Source organism: Nerophis lumbriciformis, linkage group LG02 (assembly GCF_033978685.3).
Source record: "Nerophis lumbriciformis linkage group LG02, RoL_Nlum_v2.1, whole genome shotgun sequence".
Taxonomy (NCBI): domain Eukaryota; kingdom Metazoa; phylum Chordata; class Actinopteri; order Syngnathiformes; family Syngnathidae; genus Nerophis; species Nerophis lumbriciformis.
Genome location: NC_084549.2, coordinates 24,452,110 through 24,472,957, shown reverse-complemented (window position 1 = coordinate 24,472,957; position 20,848 = coordinate 24,452,110). Strand labels below are relative to the sequence as shown.

The 20,848-nt window shown below is 39.5% G+C and overlaps 1 protein-coding gene across 19 annotated transcripts in view; it reads right to left on the bottom strand.

The window, feature by feature from the left end:
* LOC133605783 (neurexin-1a-like) overlaps window positions 1-20,848 on the bottom strand; it is a 670,433-nt gene that overhangs the window by 303,687 nt on the left and 345,898 nt on the right. For 18 of the 19 annotated variants that reach the window (XM_061959083.1, XM_061959095.1, XM_061959164.1 and 15 more), the window contains 4 exons: window positions 13,596-13,718; window positions 9,935-10,316; window positions 5,631-5,821; window positions 3,117-3,290 (listed from right to left, as the gene is read on the bottom strand). The exons of the other annotated variant lie outside the window; for it this stretch is intronic. In XM_061959083.1, the coding sequence (XP_061815067.1) occupies window positions 3,117-3,290; window positions 5,631-5,821; window positions 9,935-10,316; window positions 13,596-13,718 (870 nt within the window). The remainder of the gene's footprint in view (window positions 1-3,116; window positions 3,291-5,630; window positions 5,822-9,934; window positions 10,317-13,595; window positions 13,719-20,848) is intronic. 19 annotated transcript variants of the gene reach the window in all.

The window sequence follows — 20,848 nt, the reverse complement described above, 5'->3', positions numbered from 1 at the left end:
TTCTAACAGCAAACGGGACAAATGATAATTTTAATCTACATTTAACACACTTCCTTGTGGTCGAGAATAGCTAATATTTATTGGATATGCTTTGGTGTACATTATGCTCAACAGGCACATTTTTAACGCCATTTCTGAGTATGCCTACAAAACGGTTTGTTTTTGGAGGCGATCCTTTTAAAAACAAATGAACCCCTCCACGCCCCACCTCTATACACTGTTGAAATATATATTTTAAAGACAAACATCACAACTATTATTTTTTTCCAGACAAAAATGAACTTCATAGCATATCTCACTGGGCCCATGTAAGTACGTCCGTCAAACTGTGATGTCACAAATGGCCCACTTTTAAACAAAAACTACAAAACAGCCTTCAGAGGCATTCAAAACTGGGTGCAAGGTCACTTCCGAACACATTAATTTCACAATTTGATGCTTTGGTATTGTTTAAGACAATTATCCAACACTGTAACAACATTTCTAAGTCAGAATAGAGGAAAATTATCACAGGTGCCCTGTGTAACATGTCATATTAAAATCTATCTATAGCTGACGTGATCCGGGGAGAACAAACTTCAGACACAGAGGTGCCCAAAGTATGGATCGGGGGCCAAGTCTGTTGGCCCGCAGAGTAATGTCAAAATAAAAACAAAGAAACACATAACAGTAAAAATTTAAAAAACAAATAAATAAATATATGTAATTTAATGAGAAAAAATAAATATTGATACCAATACATAATAAAATAAGCTGTGTCACCTATTACACAAAGCTGACATGAATGTACATCTTTAGCATTTTTTATTTATACAAAATAAAACATCAATAAAATAGCTATGACTTTCCAGTAGGCGGCCCTTGGTGGAAAAAGTTTGGACAATCCTGACCAAACATGTCAATAACAGCAACATTTTTATGATATAATATTTGCCAAATTATGATATTGATAAGATTTGTTGTCCAAAAATATTACCTTTGCTTACAATATTACTATTTTCACTAAAAAAACAAAACAAAAAAAAGAAACCTAAAAAAGGTTCAAAATCTCATAGTTTTTTTGTCTTGTGACATTACCTTTTTTTGTGTAATAGTAAAATACCATGTTTTAATTTGATCAGGACATATTAGAAAAACAACAAGAAGTTGACAGACATGATTTTTAACTCAGTTGTGGCAAACATCTTGGGAATATTAAAATGTAAATTGGGTTTAAAGTTTTCTTTAAAACCCAAACATATAAGAACACCACTAGCAGCTAGCAAATCGTACCAATAGACGTTTAAAATAATTTACCAAATAAACATCTATATTTCTCAATAGGGGTATCCTGATGTCCAACAAGTATCAGATTATATCAGCTCGCATCTAAAATATCCAATACCAGAGATGATAAAAGCAGTCCTGCAGCTTGTTTACTCGTGCAAAGTTGGACAGCTAGCTAAGATCAAAATGTCCTCCATTATGCACACAATGTTTGTCTTTTCTTGTATTTTTGTTAAAGTCATTTGCGAAAGGTAAACATGGTAGGCTACACCCTACTACGATCTAGCAGCTACACAACAGTTAAGCACACAATAGCTAGACACGCGTAGTAAGTGTCTTATTGCAGTTAAAACACCACATTTGTCAACATAAACATGTATCAAATTATTATAGTTGCATATTACTTACACATATATTTCTAAGTGAATTAGAAAGTATCCAGAAACAAATGTGTCTGTATCATTTAACTTACTGTGTCATGGACTAATGATAAATAAAACATGTTTTTCATACATCAAATGTTTCTTTGTTTGACTAATTTCAATTGATCAAACCCTTTATAACATTCCAAACTGCAAAATAATATAACTATGTATGATTTGTGCTGATATCACATTGGATCAATACCGGTATCAGCCAACACTGAAGAAGCCGATATTGGTATCCTGTCAAACAACTAAATAAATTGCATCTGGACACCTCTATTTGTCACAATTAGAAAGTTCAAAGTGTACAAATTGCCGTCCGTGCTGAATAAGATAACTGGAATTCATACTGCCAAATGCAATTGTGCATTCCCCTTCCACGTGCACATACCTGTACACAAATGAGATCTTCCAAAAGATTGAACAAAAATATGCTATGGTTGCTATATTTCTATCGAACCAAACGGTAAGTAAAATCATGCGCTTTTCCAAACCCTGCTTAACGTTATCCCCCTATGCATGTGTATTAGTGGGATGTGCCTGAAACGGTCTGACCAGGAAGAGGGTGCGATATACTAACAAGCGAACGTACAACAGCTTTAAGCTGATACAAAGCTACCTACACGTTTATAGAATCCTGGAAATTGAAACTGATAACAAGGAACAAGTATTGATTGAACCTTTGACTTCTGCTAATTTGTACATTTTATCTTGTGTCCTGTCCATATAAAATCAATAAGACATTTTTGGTTTAACACTGTCACATATTCTGCATCTCTGTCTGGACTGGAGCCTGCAGTGCCTCAGACTGGAAGTCTCTGCAGAGAGTGGTGAGGACGGCGGAAAAGATCATCAGGACTACTCTTCCTCCTATCCGGGAGACCGCAAAAAGCCGCTGCCTGACCAGGGCTCAGAAAATCAGTAGAGACTCCTCCCACCCCCACCAAGGACTGTTTTCACTGCTGGACTCTGGAAAGAGGTTCCGCAGCCTCCGGAGGAGAACCTCCAGGTTCTGTAACAGCTTCTTCCCTCAGTCCATAAGACTCTTCAATGCATCATAATAATCCCCTCAACTCCCCCAAAAAATGGATAAACTCGCTGGACTATAAAAACAATATAACGTGCATCCATAAATGTGGATGCATATGCAAAAGTGCAATATATTTATCTGTAAAGTAAATCTGTTTATATCTGCACCTTATTGCTCTTTTATCCTGCACTACCACAAGCTAATGCAACAAAATTGTGTTATTATCTGTACTGTAAAGTTCAAATTTGAATGACAGTAAAGGAAGTCTAAGTCTATTCAGTTTTTCTTCAGCACCATCATTTTGCTGATATAATAATCTTAAGAAAGCTTCTGTAATATTTTGTGATTAATTGTCTTTTTAATCACATTGTGTATTAATTAAACTGAAACCTCACCTTCACATCCCCTTTCAATTTGTCCCACGCAGTCCAGCGCATCTGACATCAAGTCAGGGAGACGGCCATTGAGATCCACTGATGCCAGACAACCTTGAAAGCCCTCTTTGGCATGCACCAATTTAGGAAGTTCCTTGTACATCTCCTTGGCCACTCCACCAATATAAAGGTTGCCTGCACAAATAGGGAAAAAAAACAGAGCAATACTGACCCCTGCTGGAAGAAAATGACATTCCACATAGAAGGATAGTAACAGAACTGTATATCATGGGGAGGGGATAAATAATAAGGAGCTTTATCATTGTGAGCTTGAGGAGAAGTTGTCAGACTAAAGACTAAGGCAGTTTGGATTATTTCTAATAAGGATAACTGTCTTATGCAAATTAGGTAGAGGATAGAATTAGAGTGGAAATCTTTCCACCAGCATACAAACATTCCGTCTAGGACTGCACCATTTAAAATAAACAATTATATCTCATTGTATGTTCTAATTTGGTATAGAGCACGGGTGTCAATCTCATTTTAGCTCAGGGGCCGCATGGAGGAAAATTTGTGCACACGCGGGCCGGACTATCAAAATCATGGCATTAAAACTAAAAAATAAAGACATCTTCAGATTGTTTTCTTTGGCCAAAAATAGAACAAACACATTCTGAAAATAATACAATAAAAATATAGAAAAATAAATACAGTTTAGATCCATGAAGAAAAGACGAACGTGAATGAATGTTTATAACTGAAGACATTTACATATGCATAAAAATGTGTTTTCTTCTGGATTTTTTTTTATGAAATAAGGGCCTACTGAAATGCAATTTTCTTATTCAAACGGGGATAGCAGGTCCATTTCATGTGTCATACTTGATCATTTCGCGATATTGCCATATTTTTGCTGAAAGGATTTAGTAGAGAGCATCGACGATAAAGTTCGCAACTTTTGGTCGCTGATAAAAAAGCCTTGCCTGTACCGGAAGTAGCAGACGAGTAGCGTGACGTCACAGGTTGTGGAGCTCCTCACATCTGCACATTGTTTACAATCATGGCCACCAGCAGCGAGAGCGATTCGGACCGAGAAAGCGACGATTTCCCCATTAATTTGAGCGGGGATGAAAGATTTGTGGATGAGGAAAGTGAGAGTGAAGGACTAGAGGGCAGTGGGAGCGATTCAGATAGGGAAGATGCTGTGAGAGGCGGGTGGGACCTGATATTCAGCTGGGAATGACTAAAACAGTAAATAAACACAAGACATATATATACTCTATTAGCCACAACACAACCAGGCTTATATTTAATATGCCACAAATTAATCCCGCATAACAAACACCTCCCCCCTCCCGTCCATATAACCCGCCAATACAACTCAAACACCTGCACAACACACTCAATCCCACAGCCCAAAGTACCGTTCACCTCCCCAAAGTTCATACAGCACATATATTTCCCCAAAGTCACGCACGTACGGGCAAGCGATCAAATGTTTGGAAGCCGCAGCTGCATGTGTACTCACGGTACCGTGTCTGCATATCCAACTCAAAGTCCTCCTGGTAAGAGTCTCTGTTGTCCAAGTTCTCCACAGGCCAATGGTAAAGCATGACTGTCATCTTCCGGGAATGTAAACAATGAAACACCGGCTGTGTTTGTGTTATTGCTGCAGTCGGCCGCAATACACTGCTTCCCACCTACAGCTTTCCTCTTTGCTGTCTCCATTGTTCATTGAACAAATTGCAAAAGATTCACCAACACAGATGTCCAGAATACTGTGGAATTTTGCGATGAAAACAGACAACTTAATAGCTGGCCACCATGCTGTCCCAAAATGTCCTCTACAATCCGTGACGTCACGCGCTGGCGTCATCACACCGAGACGTTTTCAGCAGGATATTTCGCGCGAAATTTAAAATTGCACTTTAGTAAGCTAACCCGGCCGTATTGGCATGTGTTGCAATGTTAAGATTTCATCATTTATATATAAACTATCAGACTGCGTGGTCGGTAGTAGTGGGTTTCAGTAGGCCTTTAAGTAACGTTTATGACAACCTTTTTTCCAAAACACAATACAAAATTTGAGATATAACAGGATAATGCACACATTCACCATCTGTTTTCAAAACGGCTGCACAAAAGTGGGACCCCAAAAATGTACGTGGGACCCCATTTTTATGACTTGATGGGGTCCCTGGGACCCCATTTTGAAAATTCCTAGCGCCAACACTGACGGAATGTTGGTGCGTGCAAAACAGCAGCAGGCGGCTGTGGCCTGCGGGCCGGTTCTAATACTAATCAAATATCATCCCGGGGGCCATAGGAAATCCATTCCCCTGGTATAGACTGTATTTTAACTGAGTGGGAATATGTTTTTATCTTAATACAGATGATCATTTACTTTTTATGACAATGTATTGTTTTATATTCCAATCCATTGTTTGCCTGTGTCTTATAATCCACCAACAATGGAGACATCTGAACTATAAATGATCATGATAATGTACAGCATAATTGACTATGCCTTCTCACCCTTTAAGTCCAGATTTTTGGCTCCTGTGGTGGTCTGAGTGGTGATCTTGGTGTCAATCTTAACAGTGTGGTGGTTGTTGGCATCCCTGGAGATGATGACGCTGTGCCAGTTGTTGTCGTTGAGAGGCTTGTTGGAATTCCCTTTGATCAAATGTGCTCCGTTTCCCAAGTCTGACACGTAATGCAGGTACCTACAACCAGTCAGTTACAATGACTTAGAATGTTATAGGTATACAAAAAACAGCATGCATTATTGAATCCGTTTAAAAAATTGATATTAGGCTTCTGATAACTGGAGCAAATATGTGCACGTTCGTGGAACGCATGTGTTTGTTTAAGCATGAGTCTGTGCGTTTGCATAAAAAAGAGGCTAAGTAACTGTCAGGCTGCCGAATTAACAAAGGCTGTGGGCTGTGATGAACAAATCAGTCCTTTAATTCCCAAGGTTTAAGGGCAGTTTATAATTTACACGCTCAGTTTAATTAAAATGTATGACTTTAATGTTTCCGCAAGCCGAATAAAAGTATAACTTCGGGGCCTTACTTGAAAGAAGGTCATTCTATAGCTGTATTTCAGCAAATGCTTTCTTCTGTGGTTAATTCTGTTTTAATGTTGGGTACGTTTTGTGTCTTTGTGAAGATTAAAAAAAGAGGAGTAATAGCCAAAAGCTCTCCCAGTAGCCATTCTGGCAAAAACGTGATAAAAAAGGGATTTGAATTCTTTAGTAATAACGCTCAAATATTTTCTGTTCTGAAAGTGTCGGGGTGTATAAAGGGTTGTTATGTTCATTTTGAGACAATTATAGTTTGGTTGCTAACAATTTTTTCAGTTGCAGGTCTCTAATGTGTTGATACAGAGTGAAAGAAAAATAACTTTTTCATTGTTACTGTCAGATAGGTCGCACTTTAAAGAGGACATATGGTTAATTTGGTCTATTCTCACCCATTAATGTTGTTACACAGTTGGATTCATGCATTTTGGCGTTAACTTGCACACAGTTTTAGGTGCCACTGATTTTTGGGTGTAATAATAGATGATAAAATGAATTGGAAATCACATGTAAAATATATGCAACATAAAGTAGCAAGAAACACGTCAATAATGAATAAAGCAAAACATGTTCTAGACCAAAGATCAGTTCATATTCTCTACTTCTCGCTAGTGTTACCATATCTGAGTTATTGTGCAGAAATATGGGGAAACAACTACAAATGTGCACTTCATTCACTAACTGTGTTACAAAAAAATCTATTAGAATAATACATAATGTTGAATATAGTGAACATACAAACCCGTCATTTATTAAATCACAATTATTTTTATTTATTTAGCCTTTATTTAACCAGGTAAAATCCCATTGAGATCAAAGATCTCTTTTCCAAGGGAGACCTGGCCAAGAGGGCAGCCGCAAGGTTACATTAAAAACAGTAAACAACACATAAAACATCAAATTTACAACATTAAAACTTGCTCACATAACACATGTGCATACAGACAGGTATGTAATGTAAATTATTGAAATTTGGTGCATTTGCAAACAGCTAAAATTATGTATAAAGCAAACTATAACCTGCTACCCAAGAATGGACAACAATTCTTGTCAACAAAAGAGGAGAAATATAACCTTACAGGAAAATCTAATTTAAAACATTTGTAGGCTCGTACAACACTTACAACCTTTAGCATATATTTATGTAGAATTAAATTATGGAATGGATTAACGAACCAAAGAAATCAAACAAAGCACCAATATAATTCAGTTTAAGAGACTGTTCAAACTATAAGTGTTCACAAAGTACACAGAACAAGAATTATGATGAACATCTTGAACCCTTTTGTTTCCCTTTTTTTATTGAGACAAATGTTATTTATGTATTTAATATTTGTTTGCTTACTATGGTATATTATTTATTATTATGTATTTGTTCACTGTTCTGTTACAGAGAACAAGAAAATTGGATAAAATTGCTATGGTATGAAAAGGGGTAGGATTAAATAAACTCTGCTTCTTCCTACTCCTTTTCGGACGTGCTTTAATGAAACATCTGGAATTGTGTGATGCATTACATTGTATCGTATGCATGTTCGAAATAAACTGAAACTGAACTGAACTGTCCGCGAGGTTTTGCAGTCCGACTATGCTGTGATGTCACTGCAAGGTAGATGTACTTATTTGGACATGAATGAGGTTCTCTCCCTCTGCTTTAGGTCACAAGGAAACATTAGTTTAATAAGCTAATATTTTGATCTAATCTTGGCATGTTTCATAACACAGATGTACGACATACATGGTGATAAACGCAGCTTTTTTATGCACTCTCTAAATCAATCAGAGATTGTGTACCTATTGTTGTGACCGGGTGAATCTACATCCTGTTTAGGAAGTTTATTTTGTGGCCGTGTCTGGAAAAAAATAATTGCGATGACGACTTTAAAACATATATTTAAACAGGGTACATTTTTAAAAGATAAATTATGATACTATAAGAGAGGGTGGGACATGATTTCATTTGCAATCAGGAAACGCCTCCACAATAAAATATATTGCAGACAAACTTAAAGAACGGGTGATAAAAGTTACTGTGGATCAAAATTCACGCAACATTTACCCTTAAGCCATACTTGCCAACCTTGAGACATCCGAATTCGGGAGATGGGGGAGGGGGAGCGGGGTTTGGTGGTAGCGGGGGTGTATATTGTACCGTCCCGGAAGAGTTAGTGCTGCAAGGGATTCTGGGTATTTGTTCTGTTGTGTTTATGTTGTGTTACGGTGCAGATGTTCTCCCAAAATGTGTTTGTCATTCTTGTTTGGTGTGGGTTCACAGTGTGGTGCATATTTGTAACAGTGTTAAAGTTGTTTATACGGCCACCCTCAGTGTGACCTGTATGACTGTTGATCAAGTATGCGTTGCATTCACTTATGTGTGTGTAAAAGCCGCATATATAATGTGACTGGGCCGGCACGCTGTTTGTATGGAGGAAAAGGCAAGTGGACGCGAAAGGCAGTGCTTTTAAGGCACACCCCCAATATTGTTGTCCGGGTGGAAATCGGGAGAAATTCGGGAGAATGGTTGCCCCGGGAGATTTTCGGGAGGGGCACTGAAATTCGGGAGTCTCCCGGGAAAATCGGGAGAGTTAACAAGTATGCCTTAAGCATATCCAACACATAATATCTACACCACAAGGACAAGTTTTAAATGTAGATTCAAAACTCCATAGGTCATCTTTGATAAAATGTTCATTATTATGGTCGTATTTTGCTCTCCTTATTAGATATGGGTAATAAACACCTCTTCAGTGTCAATCAAAACAGTGTTTTTCAACCTTTTTTGAGCCAAGGCACATTTTTTTCATTGAAAAAATGCGGAGGCACACCACCAGCAGACATTAAAAAATGAAACTCAGTAGCCCGATATTGACAGTAAAAAGTTGTTCTTGCAAATGTTGGATATGAATTAAAACCATAACCAACCATGCATCACTATAGCTCTTGTCTCAACGTAGGTGTACTGTCACGACCTGTCACTCACGCCGTGACTTATTTGGAGTTTTTTGGTGCCTTCCTGTGTTTAGTGTTTTAGTTCTTGTCTTGCGCTCCTATTTTGCCTTTTCCTGTTTTGTTGGTATTTTCCTGTAGCGGTTTCATGTCTTCCTTGAGAGCTATTCCTATCCATTGTTTTAGCAATCAAGAATATTTAAGTTGTCGCTATCCTTCTTTGCAGGACATTGTTGGTTGTCATGTCATGTTCGGATGTACTTTGTGGATGCTGTTTGCTCCACACGCTGTAAGTCTTTGCTATCGTCCAGCAATCTGTTTTTGTTTACTTTGCAACCAATTCAGTTTTAGTTTCGTTTTGCATAGCCTTCCCTAAGCTTCAATGCCTTTTCTTAGCGGCACTCGCCTTTTGTTTATTTTTGGTTTAAGCATTAGTTACCTTTTTACCTGCACACTGTTGTCTGCATATTGCGACCACGACAAACCATGTTCCCGACATCTACAAAGCGATTAGCTACTTGCTGCCACCTGCTGATATGGAAGGGTATAACATGGTTACTCTGCCGAGCTGTAGACAGCACGGGCACGGCACATTATTTGCGGATTATAATTACTGGTTTGCAAAAAATGTTTTTAACCCAATTAGGTGAAATTACATAATCTCCCATGGCACACCCGACTGTATCTCACGACATACTAGTGTGCCGCGGCGCAGTGGTTGAAAAACACTGAATCAAAACACACTTTTGTTGTTTTTGGTACTGCAACTGCCCATCATTAAGGAAAACACTGAATCTTATCTACATACCCTTTGACCAGCTCCACCACGATGAAGTCATTGCCATCGCCGCTGTTATAGAGGATGAGGCCATCAGAGGAGGTGGTCTTAAACTGAAAGAAAAGGTGCATGGAGTAGTAGGCTTGCAGCGCCGTGAGGGTCACGTAGCTGGAGCGCGACTTGAAGGTGACAGGATCGGCGATGATGTTCTTGAAGCCGATCATGGCGTTGAGCTCGCAGTAGTCGATGTCACCGTTTTTACACAAGTCTATGTAGGCCATGCCGTTGAAGGCCAGGCTCTGCAGGTGGCCGATGAAGTTCGATGGCACCATGGACATGTAGCGCTTTTCTGTCACGATGCCTGTCTCGATGTTGTGGAACTCCAACTGGGTGTGGTCACCTGCCATTTGGCCTTGGATCAACAGAGTTGGGGAAAGGAAAGAGGGCATTGTTGGGGGACGGGGTTGATAACAGAAGGTTTGGCAACACAAATAGAAATGGGACAAATACAGTAAAAAGCAAGCCGGAATTATCAAGATGCGCCAGGAGAGCCGCCCCGGGCCGAATTGGGGATTCAATTTGGAACCCTATAAATACACTATATTGCCAACAGTATTTGGCCACCCATCCAAATGATGAGAATCAGGTGTCCTAATCACTTGGCCCGGTGTATAAAATCAAGCACTTAGGCATGGAGACTGTTTCTACAAACATTTGTGAAAGTGATTTCCAGCGTGGAACTGTCATAAGGTTCCACCTGTGCAACAAATCCAGTCGTAAAAATGTCCTTTCTCCTAAATATTCTAAAGTCAACTTTATTATAAGAAAAGTGAAGAGTTTGGGAACAACAGCAAGTCAGCCACCAAGTGGTAGGCCACGTAAACTGACAGAGAGGGGTCAGCGGATGCTGAAGTGCATAGTGCAAAGACTTTCTGCACAGTCAGTTGCTACAGAGCTCCAAACTTCACGTGACCTTCCAATTAGCCCACGTACAGTACGCAGAGAGCTTCATGGAATGGGATTCCATGGCCGAGCAGCTGAATCTAAACCATACATAACCAAGTCCAATGCAAAGCGTGGGATGCAGTGGTGTAAAGCACGTTGCCACTGGACTCTAGAGCAGTGGAGACGCCTTCTCTGGAGTGATGAATCACACTTTTCCATCTGGCAATCTGATGGACCAGTCTGGGTTTGGAGGCTGCCAGGAGAACGCTACTTTTCGGACTGCATTGTGCCGAGTGTGAAATTTGGTGGAGGAGGAATTATGGTGTGGGGTTGGTTTTTCAGGAGTTGGGCTAGGCCCCTTAGTTCCAGTGAAATGAACTTTGAATGCTCCAGGATACCAAAACATTTTGGACAATTCCATAGGATGGCACTTCAAAAGTTCATATGTGAGTAATGGCAGGTGGCCAAATACTTTTGGCAATACAGTGTATTTGCTTTTCAGCTTTTCAAGAGAGCACCATTATTTAGTTTGATGTTTACCTTACATGCCATAGCCAGGGGATAGAACCATCACCCTCTGCAACAAAAGGCCGGAGGGTGCAACCGAGCACCGGCAGTAGAAATGATGCGGTGTCATATAACTTATCTTTTTTTCCCCCTCTCCTGCCTCGAGGTGACTTAGTGCCCAATGCACGCCTCACGGCAGCAACACACACACTTTGCACATTTGCCGATAATGCTCCGCCTTGCGCAAAATGGGGCAATCCATGGATCGTGGCGCCATATACATAGCGCGCGTGCTCTGTGTAGGGAGGGGCGGCTCTCTGCGCAAACACTTTTAAAGCAATTTTCTCAAGGTTGCACAGTGTGTTATATGTGGCCACTATCCGTAAGGGATTGCACACATGGCTGCAGGAAAAAAACAAAACAAAAAAAAAACAGATATACGACAATTTATTTTTTAGAAATATTAGGGCTGTCAAATTTAACACGTTAATCATGAAAAATCCTCGCATTATTCATGTATCCATGTAGGTTAAACATCAAATTTATTCGATCGCACAAACGACATGCTCCTTTACCTCAAACGTGGATGGATATCAAAAAGGCGCCGTGGGTTGTTATACGGTCAGTGATCAGGTCAGTGCAAATGCAAGTGAGCAGACACAATTTTGCCTCAAAATACACTTTGGACGGTATTTTAGATAAAACTATTTTAAGCAAATAAATGTGCAAAACATGAAGTAAAACATTTGAAAATGTTCCTGTACGACATTCTGACAATAAATATTGGGCCCTTTCATAAAGTGCATTTACATAAGTAATTCAATGTGATCAATCACATTTTAAAAGTGTGATTAATATGATTTAAAAAGAATAATAATCATTTGACAGTTTGACAAATAAGTACATTATAAGATTTTCTGCATTAATACCACATTTTCAAAGAACCAATGCCGTAATAGAACAAATGCATGAACATGTATTCCCTAAGAACCAGCGTCCTTTGCAGTGGACATCTGATCATACTTGCCAACCTTGAGACCTCCGAATTCGGGAGATTGGGGGCAGGGGGTTGAGGGGGGCGAGGTTTGGTGGTAGCGGGGGTGTATATTGTAGCCCGGAAGAGTTAGGACTGCAAGGGGTTCTGGGTATTTGTTTTGTTGTGTTTATGTTGTGTTACGGTGCGGATGTTCTCCTGAAATGTGTTTGTCATTCTTGCTTGGTGTGGGTTCACAGTGTGGCGCATATTTGTAACAGTGTTAAAGTTGTTTATACGGCCCTCAGTGTGACCTGTATGGCTGTTGACCAAGTATGGCTTGCAGTCACTTACATGTGGCTGTAGAAGCCGCATACAACATGTGACTGGGCCGGCACGCTGTTTGTAAGGTGAAAAAGCAGACGCTAAAGGCAGTGCCATTACGTCCCGCCCTTAATATTGTTGTTCGGGAGAAATTTGGGAGAAGGATTTCCCCGGGAGATTTTCGGGAGGGGCACTGAAATTCGGGAGTCTCCCGGAAAAAATCGGGAGGGTTGGCAAGTATGAATCTGATTTTTTGCATATAGAACTCTGACAAAATGAAAAGACAAAAAACAAATATCCACTAAAGAGGACGCTGGTTCTCAGGAGGATATGGTTAAGCCCAAAATTATTCCTTGGTATAATTCAAGTTGGATATATAATATTCAATAGTAAAATAAATAGTAACAAAACATGTATATCAATATGTTTTAAGTAGTATTTAAATAACTTATATTCATTTTGTTGATTAGCTGTCTTCTGGAAATTATACCTAAAAAAAGGTCAAAGGACAAAAAGTAGTTGTGTTAGAAATATGAAGGAAACATTTACCATTTACTGTATATAATTTAAACAATGACGATTTTGAGGGAATACCATTTGTAGATTAAAAAATGATTAAATATATATTGATATTCATTACTGTGAGTAATTCATTCATCATATTGCAATACATTTGATTATTAAAAATAATGTTGATATAAAATATAATAATTACAATTAATTACAACTTTTTTTTTTAAATTATATCACGTTACACTTCTTTTTTTTCCATAATTTGGTGCAATTTCCCACAAAAAGATGGCCATTTAACCAATTAAATACCCCTTGAACAGTATATATGGTCATGATAAATTATGTTGGACTTTACTGTTTATATAACCAGAGACCACTATAGATGGAAAAGAAAAGTAAAACATAAACACAAGTTCATTTGGCAAATACCTTCCACTGGTGGCAGATCATCTACGGTCAGTTTCAAACTCTTCCCCCTCCTGTACACACGTACGGTGTGCCACTCATTATCATTCAGGTTCTGACCCGCAAATATTGTCTCTGGGCCTTTGCCTGTAGGACAGTCCAAAGTGTGGTTAACAAACATGCACACTGCACACTACAGACATCCTTTAGAGACGATAGAAGCAAAGAAAAGAGAAAAGAAGGAGAGTGGATACGTTAATTTGTATGTAAAAGGCTGACATTTTTACAGTATGGTCCATTAAAAAATACAAAAATCTGACTTGCATTTGCTGTACTCTTTGCATCATTAGATACGATTAAAAGTTTATAATCTTCTGAAATATACATGTTTTAGTAATAATTATATGTTTTAATATATATTTTTTTGTGGCTGTACAGTAAGTAAACTGAAGAAATTGGGACTCATGATTCTTGGCTTTCCACTCTTCCACTAGGTGGCAGCAAATAGCTACAATGAGCTATTGCAACAAACTGTCCAACTAAACCCTTATTTTTCAATACACATATATGGGATGGCTTATAAATTCATATTAGTGGAATAAACTTAACAGGAAACATAATTATTATTTCTGGCTGTCAATAAGGATTGCTAGGGAAATACAGAATGGGATATCATTCTTTACAAGCACTCGCACGACTAATTGTACAGTATATGGTTTGGAAACATCTGATGTTGCGTGCTTGAGTAATTAAATATGATCATTAAAAAAAAAAACGAGATGTGCTTCAAAAGAAAAATGCTAATTCGACTGTCATTAATTAAAATAACTCAGCAGACCTTTGAATCATGCCGTTAGCCAATCCTGAAAACATGACATTTTAATATTGCATGAATTGTGTGACTGCTAGCAGGCAGGCGGTAAGTGAGAGGTTACACAGATTCAAGGTGGCAAACACCTCAAGCGTAAGCTAATTTAAAATCTGATAAATGAGAGCAACACAACAAATGGCATTTAAAAAAAAAAACACTGCAAGAAGCAACTCAGCGGTTACAACTCACAAAATCCTGCCTGGGTCCAAGATGTAGGAACCTCTGTGAGGATGTTGGAATCTGTCCAGACACCACTCCAGAATCCCCCGTTGTGTCCACACGAGCAAACACGCAGCTGACAATATCCCATTGTGACAGAATTACATCTCTGAGCTGTGCCCACTGTGAGGAGAGTTCTAGATAGGTGCCAGGTTCATTTTCCTGAACCGCTTCATGGTTATTTATTGTCTCTTTCTCAGCAAGTTTTTAAACCCCTGATGCAATGCAAATGCAAATCTAAGAATGCCAAAGTTGTGGGACACGCTCAATCTTATGAGCTCGGTTTTGCTTTGTAAGCACTCAACAACGGGGGACGGAATTGAAACGGGCGAAAGGATTAAGGACAAGAGATAAGGACCAAGGGAACAGAGTTGGACTTGATCTTTGCTTTCCATCTTTTTCAGAGGAAACTCTACATTCAGTATCTCTGCACCGCCTCTAGTCCACAGCCATCTTCAATCCTCACTTATGGTGATCTATATGCAGTGATGGATCCACAGCGATCTCTTGCCGCCTGGTTGACTTCCGTGCCCAAGGGAATAGGGAAGAATTGTGGCACAAGGGCGGCAAGAGAACATGTGATTATCCAGTCAATCAACTCGGGTTGGTGCTGCTCGGCCTGACACCGCGACTCACTCAGGTGGAGGAAAAAAGGGCTGACCAAGCAGCAAAAGTCAACTGGTGCTGGATTACTGTCAAAGCAGACATCAGAGTGGGTGCTGGTGGCGAGGGAAGCTTATAGCCAGGCCATGCCAGGTGACCCACTTGTCTGATAACTGTCAGGCTTCCTTTAAAGACTATTGTGAGCATGTTCTTCTACAAAAGGTCAAGAAAGAGGGGCAGTCGCTCGATTCCAGGCCTGGACAATTATTTTGACTCGGGGGCCACATTTAGAGAAAAAAATGTGTCTGGGGGCCGGTATATCTATTTTTAGGGACACTAATACAAAATCTCACAATAATGTCTGATTGATTGCTAAAAACGTTATGACAGACCGCCTTGAAAAAGGTAATGGAATTTTAAAAAATTTCTATGAACGATAAAACACTGAATATTGACAAAATATGAACGTCACACCCCCTTTCGATCGACATATTTTACAATCAAGTGAAACAACAAAAATGCAACCAATAGTGAAATATGAACACAAAGGGTACACAATAAACCCACCTACAATCTGATACATCTGATATATCACTAAGCTTTAGAACTTTGTTGTGAAAATCTCCCTCCGCGTCTGTGGAAACGCTTCCCGCCCACACTGCTTGGTGCCTCGTCTGAGCTGCTGTGACGTAGATGACCATAGTAACTAATTAGATGACCATAGTACCTGGTATAACATCCTTAAGCGCAGATTCCAACCATTGAAATACTTTGTATAGTTGAAGACTTACGGTCGTTAGAAAACATCACTGCACATCATAATGGCAGCTACACTTTCCATCTTAAACATCTAAAAAAATTATTTGGGAATGTCCGGCGGGCCAGATTGAAAAGCTTAACGTGTGGCCCCCGGGCCTTAAAGGGCAACATTTATCACAATTTCAGAAGGGTTAAAACCATTAAAAATCAGTTCCCAGTGGCTTATTTTATTTTTCAAAGTTTTTTTCAAAATTTTACCCATCACGCAATATCCCTAAAAAAACCTTCATAGTGCCTGATTTTAACCATCGTTATATACACACCCGTCCATTTTCCTGTGACGTCACACAGTGATGCCAACACAAACAAACATGGCGCATAGAACAGCAAGGTATAGCGACATTAACTCGGATTCAGACTCGGATTTCAGCGGCTTAAGCGATTCAACAGATTACGCATGTATTGAAACGGATGGTTGTAGTGTGGAGGCAGGTAGCGAAAACGAAATTGAAGAAGAAACTGAAGCTATTGAGCCATATCGGTTTGAACCGTATGCAAGCGAAACCGACGAAAACGACACGACAGCCAGCGACACGGGAGAAAGCGAGGACAAATTCGGCGATCACCTTCTAACCAACAATTGGTATGTGTTTGTTTGGCATTAAAGGAAACTAACTACTATGAACTAGGTTTACAGCATATGAAATACATTTGGCAACAACATGCACTTTGAGAGTGCAGACAGCCCATTTCAGGCGCGCTAAGAACATATATTTTTCCACGATTTCAGCACTCAGGTTAACCATACCTAAATAGACACAAAATACTGCATTACACAAGACTACCCGAATGTACTCGAATGATTGTTTTTGTATAATAATTTACGTAAAACCGCGAGTAATGAATAAAGTTTTCATCAATTAATATATTCTGTAGACATACACTCATCCGCTCTCTTTTCCTGAAAGCTGATCCGTCCAGTTTTGGAGTTGATGTCAGCATCTGCTTTGAGTGTCGCAGGATATCCACACATTCTTGCCATCTCTGTCGTAGCATAGCTTTCGTCGTTAAAGTGTGCGGAACAAACGACTGACCATTTCGTCGGCTTTCCCCACACCCTCGTATTTTGAACAAATTTCGTCCAATTTCTTGCCACTTTCGCATCTTTGGGCCACTGGTGCAACTTGAATCCGTCCCTGTTCGTGTTGTTACACCCTCCGACAACACACCGACGAAAGTGAGTAAATGGCGGATTGCTTCCCGATGTGACGTCACAACGTGATGTCATCGCTCCGAGAGCGAATAATAGAAAGGCGTTTAATTTGCCAAAATTCACCCATTTAGAGTTCGGAAATCGGTTAAAAAAATATATGATCTTTTTTCTGCAACATCAAGGTATATATTGACGCTTACATAGGTCTGGTGATAATGTTCCCCTTTAAAATAGTCACACCTCAGTAAAAATGTCTCTTATGTCACACAACCACTTATATGTGACTTTGCCGCGCTGCTGTGTAAAAGACAAAGGTGGCTAATTACTAATTAACTACTTTTCTATTGCCGATTCAAAGCGGCCATTGTTGTAGAAACTGTTATGGGAAGGCCTTGTTCTGTTCTAACACGATCTCATGTCTGTCAGTCCAAGTTTTGCAATAAAACAACGTAAGAGCATTGACCTCAACCCCATTAAGCACCTTTGGAATGAACAAGAGCATATATTGTGAGGCAGGCCCTCTTTTTGAACAACCTCTGACCTTTTTTGGATGAACGGACTAGAAATTCCCACAGTCACTCCAAAATCGTGTATAAAGTCTTCTTCAGCAGAGGGGAAGTTTTTAAATGTGCAACGGGGGAAACACCAAATAATATTTCCTTCCATTTCCGGCTCTGTGGGTGTGATAACCTGCTGTCCCAGTGCTTCTTTGGTGCACATAGTCTGACAATTTGTACACCCACAGTCATAATGTGCATGTAACATAATCTTGTTCTGTCAGAATGTCTGAAATGAAAGATTATAGACGGAAAACAGGTCTCTATAGTGGACAAATATGTTGTTTTATCACCAAGTCGTACTCTGTTGCAAGAGGGTTCTGAAGCCCATCTATAGCCAGATGACTTAAGTTTATATCACTCGGTACATGTTGAATGTGTTTAAGTCAAAGTGGCACTGTTCTCTGCAGGCAGCTGCAGGCAGCCCCAGGGAGCCCGCTCCCTAATTGACAGTGATGTGTTCTTTGAGTCGTTGCTGAAATTCTTCATCCACCGAGCTGACCAGAACTGCAGCGCCTGACACTGCATATTATTTAATACGGGTGGAAAAAGGACAGAGATAACAAAGAATCATAATATTTTGTGGGACCATATTTCTTTTTTTTCTATTCATTTAAAGGGGAACATTATCACAATTTCAGAATTGTTAAAACCATTAAAAATCAGTTCCCAGTGGCTTATTATATTTTTCGAAGTTTTTTTCAAAATTTTACCCATCACGCAATATCCCTAAAAAAGCGTCAAAGTGCCTGATTTTAACCACCCGTCCATTTTCCTGTGACGTCACATAGTGAAGCCAACACACACAAACATGGCGGAAAGAACAGCAAGCTATAGCGACATTAGCTCGGATTCAGACTCGGATTTCAGCGGCTTAAGCGATTCAACAGATTACGAATGTATTGAAACGGATGGTTGTAGTGTGGAGGCAGATAGCGAAAACGAAATTGAAGAAGAAACTGAAGCTATTGAGCCATATCGGTTTGAACCGTATGCAAGCGAAACCGACGAAAACGACACGACAGCCAGCGACACGGGATAAAGCGAGGACGAATTTGGCGATCGCCTTCTAACCAACGATTGGTATGTGTTTGTTTGGCATTAAAGGAAACTAACAACTATGAACTAGGTTTACAGCATATGAAATACATTTGGCAATAGTATGCACTTTGAGAGTGCAGACAGCCCAGTTTTCATCAATTAATATATTCTGGAGACATACCCTCATGTCAGCAGGCCAGGGAAGCGATATTCTTCTCTTGACGGTGTGAGCCAAGACATCCAGGGGGTTTAGCTCGCTCGTCTGCGGGAACAAACTGCCGCCATTGATTGCCGTGCTAGCGAGGTCCTTTGTCCCTGAATTGCTCACACACTCCGGCAGATTCAATGGGGTCTGGCGGCAGATTTCTTTGACTTTATCGTTGGAAATGCATCTGCTTTGAGTGTCGCAGGATATCCACACATTCTTGCCATCTCTGTCGTAGCATAGCTTTCGTTGGTAAAGTGTGCGGAACAAACGTCCAATTTCTTGCCACTTTCGCATCTTTGGGCCACTGGTGCAACTTGAATCCGTCCCTGTTCGTGTTGTTACACCCTCCGACAACACACCGACGAGGCATGATGTCTCCAAGGTACGGAAAACAGTCGAAAAAACGGAAAATAACAGAGCTGATTTGACTCAGTGTTTGAGAAAATGGCGGATTGCTTCCCGATGCGACGTCACATTGCGACGTCATCGCTCCGAGAGCAAATATTAGAAAGGCGTTTATTTCGCCAAAATTCACCCATTTAGAGTTCGGAAATCGGTTGAAAAAATATATGGTCTTTTTTCTGCAACATCAAGATATATATTGACGCTTACATAGGTCTGGTGATAATGTTCCCCTTTAAATATTTATGGGATTTCTGGCACAATCAATATTAGACATATTATTGGTAGACTTTTTCCACTATAATTGTGTATATAATGGGAAATATTACATTGGTTGTGGTGAATATCTTCATGTATGTGACAGTGATATGCAATTAAATTGGCGGCTACATTTCCACACAGCTAAGGACCAGGGGACCGTACTTCTCCCTTGGCTATTACCGTATTTTTTCGGAATATTAGCCGCTATTTTTTTCCCAAGCTTTGAACCTTGCTGTTCATAAAAAAAAATGCGACAAATCTACGGATTTTTTGGGCAAAATTATGGAATGGATAAAGCAAAGAAATCAAACAATGAACTAAAATGATCCATGTTAAGAAACTGTTCAAACTCAAAGTGTTTACAAAGTACAAGGAAGAAGATCCTTGATACACACATCTGCGGTCCCCTCCAAGGTTTCTCATTGTATCCCATTGGGTTGAGTTTTTTTCTTGCCCTGATGCGGGATCTGAGCTGAGGATGTCGTTGTGGCTTGTGCAGCCCTTTAAGACAGTGGTTCTCAAATGGGGGTACGCGTACCCCTGGGGGTACTTGAAGGTATGCCAAGGGGTACGTGAGATTTTTTTTTTAAATGTCTGTCAAAAAGAACTGTGAAAATAAATGCAACAATGCAATATTCAGTGTTGACAGCTAGATTTTTTGTGGACATGTTCCATAAATATTGATGTTAAAGATTTCTTTTTTTGTGAAGAAATGTTTAGAATTAAGTTCATGAATCCAGATGGCTTTCTATTACAATCCCCAAAGAGGGCACTTTAAGTTGATGATTACTTCTATGTGTAGACATCTTTATTTATAATTGAATCACTTGTTTATTTTTCAACAAGTTTTTAGTTTTTTCCATATCTTTTTTTCCAAATAGTTCAAGAAATGAGCAATATTTTGCACTGTTATACAATTTAATAAATCAGAAACTGATGACATAGTGCTGTATTTTACTTTTTTATCTCTTTTTTTTCAACCAAAAATGCTTTGCTCTGATTAGGGGGTACTTGAATTAAAAAAAAATGTTCACAGGGGGTACATCACTGAAAAAAGGTTGAGAACCACTGCTTTAAGACACTCGTGATTTAGGGCTATATAAATAAACTTTGATTGATTGATTGAATTTGGGGGCCAGTATG